At 44.8% G+C, this 12,795-nt stretch overlaps 1 protein-coding gene across 2 annotated transcripts in view; it reads left to right on the top strand.

Moving 5' to 3' along the window:
- The window catches only part of LOC308074192 (E3 ubiquitin-protein ligase DTX4-like), a 47,481-nt gene that overhangs the window by 12,716 nt on the left and 21,970 nt on the right, over nucleotides 1-12,795 (top strand). For both annotated transcript variants that reach the window (XM_080413530.1, XM_080413529.1), the window contains exons 3-4: nucleotides 10,145-10,359; nucleotides 11,125-12,026. In XM_080413530.1, the coding sequence (XP_080269656.1) occupies nucleotides 10,145-10,359; nucleotides 11,125-12,026 (1,117 nt within the window). The remainder of the gene's footprint in view (nucleotides 1-10,144; nucleotides 10,360-11,124; nucleotides 12,027-12,795) is intronic.

Below are 12,795 nucleotides of genomic sequence, written 5' to 3'. Positions count from 1 at the left end.
TGTCGTGCTTGTAGATCTGCAGTTTTGGCTATTTTTGAAATAAAAGTTAAATGATCTGACCTGCCCAAAATAAGGATGCCAGGGTTAAAGGGGTTAAGTCTGTCTGTGGTCTTTATAAACATTTAACCAATGGAAAGTATGAAGAGCTTGTTGTGACTAAATAATAACTTCATTACATCCATTGGAAACCCAGGTGCTTTTTTCCACTTCCTGAAAAGTAACGTTTTTTCACATACAAGGTTTCCACCTGACAGTAGCATTGTGCATGTCCATTGTGCATGTCCATATCTCTGTCTGTCTTCTGGTCCTCCGCTGCTGTTCCAGTCCAGGGTTGTTTGAGGACAGTGCAGTGGAGGTAGAGAGGTAGAGCGTGAACCAGCTGGGACCCAGCTGGCTGGCCTCAATTCACGGCTTTACTCTTCTTTGCTCGGAGTGGACTGGACTGGAGTCAGCCCGTTGAGACATATTATCGAACACTTAATCATTAAGACGTTTGAAGGGAGTTTGGAGAGCGGCAGAGGGGGAGTGAAGATGCAGCGTTTGCAAGTTTGCAACCAACTCAAATTCCTTGTATGATTTAAACAAAACAGAAATGAAACGTCAACGAGGTTTTGAGCGAGAGAGAAACTCGCTGCTGGGTTGATGAGGAGGACAGAAGGACATAAAGTCGGAAAGGAATGGCACGCTAGAGTGTGTGTGTGTACGCGCGCGCCTGTCAGAGAAAGGGTGCTTACGCAGTCACAAAGGCATGTGAGGTCAGATGGCAAGAGAAAGGCAGAGAAAAAGCGAGAAACACTCTCTGACCCCAAGTTTCTGACCTCGAATTCTACAATGTCTTACTCAAGAGTGTTTTCAGTATAATCGGTAGCGTTAATGGTACTATGGTACTAGTCGCAGTAGTACTACGTTGTTATGGGGATTATACGTTGTTATGGGGATTATAATTAAGCGTTACTTAAAAGACTAATGCATATTTGTTGACCCGTTTTATTTTTTACTGGTAGGTGGTAGTGCTAATTTCTTGTGATTCACTCCGGTTAGGAATGTCAAGCTAAATAGCTAGCGTTTATGTTTACCCAGGCTTGTAGAATAGTTGTGGTTAACCACATTAACCCTGGCATACCTAGTATTTTGGGCATGTGACATGTCATTATAGGTGACAATGAACACAATTTTCTCAATATTTTTCTGAAATCTTGCAAATATATATATATATATATATTTTTTTACAAATGTGGGAATATTCGCTCATCTGCAAGCTCTCAACGTGTCATCCGACACATTGTGAGCTTATAGTGTGGCTATTTTTTAATAGCTGAAGTATACAGTACTGTACTAAAAAGATTTAAATGGTTAATCGTGAGTAGAAGAAAACACTCTAGGCAGAAACATAAGGCTATCAAATTCAGGGATTCAAGAAGAAAAAAAAACCCTCATGTAAGTAAGTTCCAGTAAATCTCTTACGCAAGCAGACAAATGCAAAATAGTTCTTTACATTGTCATGGACGACCACTTCGTTTGTGACGAGTTTCACAGGCCGGGAACAAGCTGTAACCAGCTGGGGGTGTTTATCTACACACTGCTGCCATTAACCTGATGGCTTGTAGTGAGGTGAATTTCTCTGTGAAAAGCCTTGGCTTGTGCTCAGTGGTAAAAAAAAAAAAGACAAGAAAACGCATTCCAGGGGTATAATATAATCCAGTAAACAAATTATGCAATCACAGTGTTATTATGTTGTAACACACACACACACACACACACACACACACACACACACACACACACACACACACACACACTTACTTTACCCAACTACTTTGCGCAACCTGGCGCCCTTATTTTGGGCATATCATTATACTCAAATTGTCATAAATAGTGAAAAAGCAGATCTACAAGCTATCAGCTATTGTCACTATTCATTGTACAATAAATTAATGGTTAATGTGGAGGTTTTTTTTGTGTCCTGCTGTAGACTAACACGGTGGCAGTTTGTTTAGAATACAAGCAGTTACTCCTGTCTGTCTGTATGGAAAGAGTTTTCCGTACATTATGTTTGCGTATTGTTTGCGTACGTTCTGCAGCTTTAAAAGCCCTCCTTGTAGTCTTGTGTGTACGGTATGAGTCTCCGTAGCCTCTCAGTAATGTTGTGCAATTTAGGCTTCAGTTAGCGGAATACTGACACAGATTTACACATACTACAATGCTGAGGGGAGCAGTTAATGACGTGTGTGTGTGTGTGAGTGTGAGAGAGAGAGAGTGTTCTAAAGATGGATAAGGGGGATTGAGAAAGAGAGAGGAGGAAAAGACAAGCAGAATGATGAATGTGTACGTGCCTGCTGGTCAGCATACGGACATGTATGGGCACGCTGTGTGTGTGTGTGTGTGTGTGTGTGTGTGTGTGTGTGTGTGTGTGTGTGTGCCTGCGTGCATACGGAGGGGTTAGGGGGAGAACAATGCAGAGCAGATGGGCAGTGTCTCTAAACTTGCCTCGGGCGTCTTTGTCCTCTCACTCTCCTCAGGACACACACACACACACACACACACACTGATACACGTCGTGTAGACATATTCTTGAACAAACACATACACACATATATGCAATGCATAGATAATGCCCACACAGACGCTCAACTTCATTACTGTCCCTGGAGTGTGTGTACACACACACACACACACACACACACACACACACACACACACACACACACACACACACACACACACACACACACACACACACACACACACACACACACACACTGCAAAGTGCAGGAATCCTGAGTCAAACACAGCCCCACATAATATGTTACTCTCCCGTGCATGAATGTGTTGCAACTGTGAGTGACATGTGAAAGTGGTAGCAGCCATCTGTTGGTTCAGCTGAGAGAGAGAGACAGACAGACACAGAGAGAGAGAGAGAGTTGGTGAATAAGTGGGGTGTTAGTATTAAGGCTTACTCTCTTTTTAATATTTGCTACTTTGCCCTGTGTTAGTCGACACACACACACACACACACACACACACACACACACACACACACACACACACACACACACACACACACACACACACACACACACACACACACACACACACACACACATTCATGACTGAGGGCAGGCACAAACATCACTGACACATTTCACCACTTGTCATTTTTCTTTGTTGTACAATGGTGTCACATGGTAAAAATAGTTGTAGATCTACAAGCTCACGAGTCACATCACAATGTGCTGCTGTGAACTTGCAGCTCTGCTACTTTTGCTGCTATTTTTGCCGCTATACACACTATGTTTGACCTACAATGACACAATGCCCAAAATAGGCACGCTTGGTTGAAAGTTGTTAAATGGCGCACACGCCGCACACACACCACATTCAGACAGACACACACCTGCAGCTGTAGCTGTCAGAGTGGAAAGCAGCTCCATTCATCTAATTCATTAATAGCATTGGTGCAGTGAGCCTTGGCCTTAGCACCTACACACACACACACACACACGCACACACACACACACACACACACACACACACACACACACACACACACACACACACACACACACACACACACACACACACACACACACACTCTCTCAACTTGCGTTTGGTATCAGGCTGGGCAATATGACTTCAAATCAGTATCATGATTATTTCAAATGGTTAATCAATACTTTCCATTGGTTAACCCAGGAATAGTATTATTGAGGATATAGTCAATCCTGGGAAAAGCTGTCTCCGGTACTCATCCATACTTTCTTAAACATCTTGTCTTATCTGTATGCAATATGGACCCCCTGTGTGTCTGGAATAAAGTTTGAATTGAATTGATTAATCAGACTAATCAATTTAGTCATCTTTTAGAATCTTTTCGTGTCGATTTGTTGATACATAAGAAATTGTGAAAGTGGAAAATGATCTGCTTCTCAATTATTTGATAACCCTACATGAACCTACAACATTTTGGTTGTAAATGTCGGTTTCGATATATTTTTGGTTCATTGCCCATGCAGCCCTAGTACTAAGGGATGCCTATTTTTCTGCTACAGATTGTACTCCCTCTATGTAGCTTATCAAGTTATCATCATAGTTATCATCATAGCAACGTCCAACCCTCTGCATAGCTGACTGCTAAAGAACAATGGGGACTTGTCTGGAAACGATCTATTTCACCTGTGCGGTCCAAACAAAACGGTTCCTGATAACATTTGATTTGAGAAATGGGCCATGATGCAGTTGCTCAATGTTGAATCACTCATTTCACATTCACAACAGCTCACTGTCTTAGTCAATGGATGAAAAGGAGAATCGCTGCAGGGAACTAACACTTAGAACAGCAGTGCAGCAAAAGGTGAACCCAACCTAGTCTCGGTAAAACTGGAAATATGAGCCTAGCTATATTACAGTACAACAGCTTGACTATTTTGCAAGAGGAAAATGGCACTGATGGATATAAAAACAGCAACAGTAGTGCCAACATTTGACTTATTTACAACCTAATTAAATTGGCATGATCTAAGTCTCTTATAAATCTATACTGCTCCAAGCCAGCAACATTTGTGCAATTTTATCAGTAGGCGTAACTTTATCCAGATCAATATTTTCAGTTACGTTTCTCTGGGTACAGAGGAGAGGAACAGTGAGAGGAGCTCCTTGCTCATAGCACAGGTTCTGTTAGGCCTCATGGATTAAAGTTCTCAGTCGCTAAGCGACGTGTTGTAAGCTTGTAGATGGCCTATTTTCGGTTATTCGTTATTTTAAGATTAAAGAGTATTTGAAGTGGGCAAACTAGCAATAGAATACATGCAAAATGTTCCAGAAACCCGTAATGATCTCAGATATGTCATAAAAGCAAAGGTTGACCCTCTGGCATTTTGTTTTAAAATACAAAGTGACTATTCTTTTTTTGTCAAGGCTGGTATGGCCGACTTTAGCATCAATCTGAAAATTCACAGGTTGGCTGTATAATGGCTACCAAAACATTATAATTCTACATATTGTGCTAACTGTTTATGAAACACAGCTCTAGCGTGTGGGTGTTCCGTTCACGCTGTTTCACAAATCGCAGATTAGGACTTGGCCCAACAACATTCTTTCAGTCGTGAGATTTTGTTTTGCTTTAATCCATGAGGCCTGCTGTCTCTCCTATATGAAGTTCAAGTTGTCTGTGGTGGCGGTTTGTGTTTGTATGCGTGCCCGGATTCCAAATATGGACATGCCCGATGTCAGCGCAAATCGGCATCGTTACAGGATCAGTTTCTGTAACGTGTGACGTCAGACCAGAGCTCGATCAGACAGAGAGGGAGAAAAATGGAGCCTATTTCACCCACGCAGTAACCTAGAAATCCTGTGTCCCAAAACCTGTAGTAAGTTTTTATAGTCTGCTGAAAGAATTTTCAGCCTGCCATTATTATGACAATTTAAAGTCATGTTATTTCACAAACAAACTAGATTAGGGTTTTCATTGTGGCTGGAATAAGTTCTGCTTGTCTTGTGGCGTTTTTTGAATACCTGTCGCTCCTTAACGGTCATGAACACACACACTGACAAGTCACAATGCCATGATGATTCAGCATGTTTGTGACACTGTCTAACACACAAAAGACAACTGATTTACTGAAGGATAGAGGACGCACGCACACACACACACGCACACACACACACACACAAACACACAGTCATGCACACGTACACAGACACACTCTCTTCCTGTGAGCTCTTCACTCTGTGCCACACCAACTCCCCTGTGGTTTTACCTCATGTTGAAGGGAAGTAGAATTGTATTACACATGTTCCATACATCCTGTATTTGGAGTGGGGAATTTCTTTTAGGTGCGCACAGCACTATATACATAAATATACGATATAGAAATGGGTTTATTGTCTCTGCCAGGCCGAAGGCGTGGCCGAGACTATGTTTTCGCCCCTGTCCGGCCGTCCGGCCGCCCTTGTGTGTGTGTGTTCGTCCGTCTGTAGACAGATTGGAGTGAAACTTTACTACACTCCCTGGAGGCCAGAGAAGAACCTCTGCCCTAAATGTTTCACATCGGCCTGTTAGCGTCACCAGGAGGCAGATCATTTGGATATTACTCCTACACATTTTGTTCAAACATCACGCAAATCGGTACACATTATCTCTATAGTCATTGATCAAGATGGATCTGTCATATTCCATCCTGATTGGCTAAGATTGGCTTCCGAAGTTTGCAGGAGTGGTCCGTTTGGAACAAAATGCCTCAAATAATGAATGCAGCATCAAATTGCCGTGAAACTTTGCACGCACATGTCCACTAAGCAATGGAAGAAATGCCCACCTTTTTCACATTGTCCTGTTATAGTGCCACCAGGAGGCACAATTTTGCACGCAGATTTATGGTCATGTCATCAAGACCGATTTTTTTTTTCCATCCCGATCGGCTAAGATTGACTACCTGGCCTGGCGGAGACCTGTGCTCCTCTCTAGTATATTTATATGTAACTTGTCGGTATGTGTTTTTCTTTTTCCTCTCATCTCTCATACACACACACATGCACACACACATGCACTGAGTCCCCTGTAGTCACTAGCTAAAAGAAAGGAGGAGACACAAGGGAACAGGAGGGAAGTCCCCAGGCAATTATTCACTGTTGTATCACAGATGAAAGACCCCCGAGGGACCGGTACCACAACACACACACACACACACACACACACACACACACACACACACACACACACACACAGCCTGATCCTCAGTTTTGATGCCGTGTACAGATACAAAAGACAGCGAGGCTTTATAGAGGCCAGCCCCCATGATTAGACCAGGATACAATGGCGGTCTGTAGATGGACCACCGCAGGACATGGATACGCTTTGATCTCCACATAGGAGACCGTCAGTGTTTGTTCTGGCCACCTCCCATTCTTTACTAATGGAGATTCCTGTTGTGTCAACCCCACTGTTTTATACTGTATGTGACTCCTCCTTTTTATGTTCATCGCCAGTATCCACTATATACTTTGTTGTACGGCGAATCGTTGTGATCTTGTACATCTGCTACTTTTGCTATTTATTTATTTTTCAAAATGAGCTTTTCTTCAAAATGAGCTTTTCTCTTAACTCAAAGGAACGGTGCGTTGACTGAGTGTAGGCTGTTGGACGACACCTTTATTGATGCGGTCCACTTCTCCTGCAGGGTTGAATAACTGAACGAAGAGACGGTAAAGCCTGTCCTCTGTCAGCAGAGCTGTCAGTCAATTGTCCCATTGTCTCCCCTACGTTAGAGGCAAGTGAGTTACATTTGCAGGAACTGCAGTGTTTACCCACAACAATGTTTTACCCTTCGCTGTGTTTGGGGAAACGCTATGCATTAGAGGAAAGCTGTGTTCCGCAGCACGAACGCACGCACACACACACGCACAGCAGCCCTGCATCATGCCTGGCCTGAGTGTGTGGGGTTAGTTCTACAGTGAATGGGTCCATTTGCTTTAGGGATTTGGGATTTAGATGAAAATAATGTTTCATATGGTAATGAGCAGGTCAAGAGCTCCTGCTGTGTTGGATTCCATCAGTTTGATTGTAAGAGCTCTCTCTCTCTCTCTGACTGTTTGTTTCTGTTTGAGGTCAAACCAGCTTAAAAATACATAATACGAATAAGTAAAGATAAATGAATATAAAGACGTTAAAAGTAGGAGTCATTTAAAGGTATCTGCTCTGCTTGTATAAAGTAATTCTATGTACCGAAATCAGCACGCTGCAGAAATCAGCACGGTGCAGATAGTGCAGGAATACACATACTGTAAGATTGACAGGCTTGGTTGTGGTTGTATTCCACTAGATGTCCCTTTTCTTGTCACAACAGCTCACAAATCTTGCTGCTGTTTGCAGTTTGCACATTGTTGTACTTCCACCCAGCAGGTATGGGAGATATTTTGTCATTAGTCATGGTTTCTGGTGTTTGCAATCTGTGGGAAGTGTGTGTGTCTCTGATGTCTTCTTGGTACGGTTGGCAGGAAGTTGCAGCTCAGTTTCCACGTTCCACCTCATCTTGTGTGTGTGCAGTGGGAGCACGCCGTCTGTCTTCTGTTGGGAGCCAGGTCTGCCTGTGGGGCGGCGTCTCTCGATCGCGCGGCTGTGCCCACTGAATCTGTACATGGCACATAGTATATCCTTTTGGATCAGTCGCAGTGCTCAGGTATTCTGCCATTGTACTGTCTCCCCTACGTTAGAGGCAAGTGAGTTACATTTGGAGGAACTGCAGTGTGTTTACCCACAACAATGTTTTACCCTTCGCTGTGTTTGGGGAAACGCTATGCATTAGAGGAAAGCTGTGTACCGCAGCGTGTGGTGGGAAAAGTACTCAAATGTTTTACTAAAGTAAAAGTATCAATACTGCAATGTAGAACTCTGTTACAAGTTAAAGTCAGAAATAAAAAAAATACTTGAGTAAAGTATTGGTATGAAAATGTACTTAATGTACCAAAAGTTAAAGTACTAAAATGTTTGAAAATAGCAGATCTACAAGCTCACAACGCGTCGCGATGCGTTGTGAGCTTGTAGATAGGCTATTTTCAAATAGCCTATGTATAAAATAAGGCTAAAGTGGTTAATGTGTGTTTTATAACCTAATCATTTATATCTGCAACGTAACTAGTAACTTAAGTTTAAGTAAAAGTACAATATTTGCCTCTGAGATGCAGTGGAGTAGAAGTAAAAGTACCTCAAAGTTGTACTTAGGTACAGTACTTGAGTAAATGTACGTGTTACTTTACACCACTGCTACTTTACACCACTGCTGTAGTACTCTCTGTTTTGGGCCAAATAGCATTCCAGGTTACTCTGGTTTTTGGTTGGATCTTTCCAATATGGCAGGTAGTTGTATTTTAGTTTCCATTTTGTTTACTCCATTGGGGTCTCGCTCTCGCTATTGCTCTCTCTCTCTCTCGCTCGCTCGCATCCTTTCTCTCTGTGCTTATAGCCACACTCTTACGAACTGATTTCCCATTCATTTGTCCTGGTGTTTCACATGCACAACACACACACACACACACACTTAAAGTCTCTCCCCTTGAGGCTCTTGGCCAAGCATGCGTTCTCTGAGTGTCTACTATACAGTTTTAAATAAATGCAGTTCCAATGCATCCAAGGAGTCCCCTTTGATGTGCCCATGCTAGACGCGCCAACAACACTGCTTCTTTGTACCGATCTCTCTCTCTCTCTCTCTCTCTCTCTCTCTCTCTCTCTCTCTCTCTCTCTCTCTACGCTCGCATCTCTCTCTGACCCTGTTTCTGTCTCTCTCGTGTACACACACACACACACACACACACACACACACACACACACACACACACACACACACACACACACACACACACACACACACACACACACACACCTCCTCGTTCTGGCATTGACTGAATAGGCTGTTACCCCTGGAGAGACAGAGGTAGTTTCTGGTTGGTTGGTTCAGGGACACTCCTCCTGTCCCTGTGTCCCCCTGAGAGACAGACAGAGAGACAGACACGGAGAGAGAGAGAGAGAGAGAGAGGACCAGAGTCCCAGAGAGAGGGGCCGAGCCAATAGAAGACAGATATACTGCAATAGGATCTGCCGTATAACTGTAGTCCCGGGTTTCCAGAAGGTGGCATATATCCGTTTCCTGGAAACGCATATAAAGGTGTCTGGTTCAAATCTGCAGGGTGCAGATTTGTAGCATGTCATAATAGGTGAACATTCGTCGGAAATAGCAGATCTACAGGCTCACAATGCGTTATGTAGCGACACGTGAGATTGTTTTGGCGAAGAGATTTGGTGTAGAGGGAAAAAATCGTGTTAATACTAATACTTTCAACCTGACCTCCCTATTTTTGTCGTGTCATTATAGGTGAAAACAGGCCTCTTTTTTTTAAAAGGGCTAATATAGCAGATCTACAAGCTCGCAATCCGCCACATAGATCAGCTCTTTTCACTCATCACTATCGTGTTGAAGTATAAAATAGCAGGGGGGTAAAAAACATAAAAAGATGAAATGTGGAGATATGTTGAACTCCATCCAACCTCTTCTCACTCTCCTGTTGTGCCTCTGACTTTGACAAAATTGCAGAAAAAAAAACGTAACTTCAGAGAGATTAATATTTCCCTCCTTTTTGGCTTGCGTCCCTGCAGGGACCATCCGTCCGGTTCGGAGGAGTTTCTATGACCCCGTGACGGCCCCGGGACAAGGCTGGCAGTGGGAGTGGGAGAACGACGCCGGCTCCTGGACCCCTTACGACATGGAGGTGGCCATCGCCATCCAGAGCGCACACGAACGCCAGCAGCCGTGTCTGGACCTGGCGCCGCTAGGCTTCTGTTACCTCATCGACTTCCAGAGCATGACACAGGTGTGTGTGTGTGTGCGTGTGTGTGGACCAGTGGTTTTCAAACTTTTGTCAGTGGTGGAAAGTAACTAAGTACATGTACTTAAGTACTGTACTTAAGTACAATTTTGAGGTATCTGTACTTTACTTGAGTATTTTCAATTTCCAATACTTCTACTTCTACTCCACTACATCTCAGAGGCAAATATTGTACTTTTACTCCACTACAATTATTTGAAAACTTTAGTTACTAGTTACTTTTCAGATATAAATTATTATATTATGAAACATACTTTAACCACTTTAGGCCTATTTTATACCTAAGCTATTTGAAAATAGCCGATCTACAAGCTCACAACGCGTCGCATCGCGACGCGTTGTGAGCTTGTAGATCTGCTATTTTCAAATATGTTTGTACTTTTACTTTTGGTACTTTAAGTACATTTTGATGCCAATACTTTTGTACTTTTACTCAAGTAAATTTTGAATTCTGGACTCTTACTTGTAACGGAGTATTTCTATATTGCAGTATTGGTACTTTTACTTAAGTAAAGAATTTGAGTACTTTTTACACCACTGCACACCACATATTTCATAGCTTGTTGTATATATTTGAAAATGTGTGTTTGTCACAAAATCACAAGGCACGCCTGGACTTGCTTGGCAATCACTGTTTGAACGATCAGATCTGTCTCTCCATCCATTCTTCCATCTATTTGTCTCTCTGTCGGTAGCAGAAATGCCTTCATATAATGTGTGTGCGTGTGTGTGTGTGCGTCATTCCCGCAGGTGAACCGTCAGAGCCAGCGGTGCCGGAGAATCCAGAGGCGCGCCGACATGGCGTACCCGCTGGTGTCCGGACCCCTTCCGTTTCCCAAAGGAGGCGGTGGCGGGGGTCTGACGGGAGCCCTGCTGGGCGTCGGGGTGTCGGGGGCTAGCATGAGCAACGGGAACCCGGTCTACCCCAACGGAGGGGGGCTCCCCCCCGCCACTCTGCTGGGCCAGCCCTGCGCCTGCCAGCAATGCATGCTGGTCCTGAGCGTGAAGTCGGGAACGGCAGGGGGCATGCAGGGCATACAGACTCTAGGCAGACGTTCGCTGACCATGCAGCGGCCCAAGAACTCGGCGGCGGTCGGCGCCAAAGCCCTGAGTCCGTCCCGCTCGGCCACGCTGGGCCGCGGGCTGCAGCTGAACTCCAACTCCAACTCCAACTACTCCCTGACGCTCCCGCACGGCCTGGCCATCTCCAGGAACAACGCCTCGCCGCGGAGGAACGCCCAGCTGTTCGCCCAGTCGCTGGCCGCCCTCGCCTCGGGCACCGCCTCCCTCGGCCTGGCGGGAGGAGCCTCTTCTAATAGGCCGCCGCCCCCGTCCCTCCCGCCCCCGCAGCCGCCGTCGTTGTCGTCGTCGTCCACTCAGAACCCGCACCCGTCCGCGTCGTCGCTGCCCCCTCTGCCGGGCGACGTGGTGCCCACGGCCACGCTGGTGACCCCGGCGGCCGGCGTGACCACTCCCCCCTCCCCCGTGCCCTCGCCGTCTCCCATGGTGATGAAGCCGCACCGCACGCCGTCGTCGTCGGCCTCCACGCTGTGCCACGCCCCGTTGCCGCAGCGGTCCAGTTTGGCGGGGCTGAGCAGGCCGGCGCTGCAGAGGATCGCCATGGCCCAGTCCAGAGCACTCATTGCATCAGGGTGAGTCTCTCTCTCACACACACACACACACACACACACACACCCCCACACACACACACACACACACACACACACACACAGACACACAGACACACACACACTCTCTGACCAGAGTGACAGAGAATGGCTAGCAATATTTCTGCATTTTTTAACCCATTAAGACCTGAGGCCGCTTCTAAACATTTTCTAAATCCTAACAGTTTTTCGGGAAAAAATGTAAAAAAATAATTTTCACGATTTTTCAAAAATAGCAGATCTACAAGCTCGTAGCGCGGCACTCGGTGCCGCGCTATGAGCTTGTATATCTGCTATTTTTGAATAGCCTAAAGAAATCTAAAAGTGACACAGATGCGTTCCAGGTATTAATGGGTTCATATATTTCTACCACCCCAGCCCCCTGTTGGAATATATTTTGTCTGCATCGCGTTTTGAGCTTATTGATCTGCAGAAAGGTAATGCTAGGTTTCAAGTGATTTAGGATACTTAAAGAGGGAACCCAAAAGGTCAGCTAAACGACCTTGTGGAATTCCAGTACTAGCTGTCATTTAACTTGGACACGGTCTGTGTGTTTGTGGTGTATGGATGGAGGGATTGCATCATAATACCATATCGCTGCTGCCGGGCAGAAACCTCATGTCTCCATATTTCTTTCACAGACTAATGCCCTACTTCGTTGTACCAGAGTGTCACACAAAAGGAGTGAAAGTAGCTGTAGATCTGCTTTTTTTTGTTTTTTTGGTCAAGGTTTCCACCCGACAGCAACGATATT

This window comes from Gymnoscopelus braueri (assembly GCF_963280865.1).
Source record: "Gymnoscopelus braueri genome assembly, chromosome: 2".
Lineage (NCBI taxonomy): Eukaryota > Metazoa > Chordata > Actinopteri > Myctophiformes > Myctophidae > Gymnoscopelus > Gymnoscopelus braueri.
This window is presented reverse-complemented; position numbering and strand designations above follow the sequence as displayed.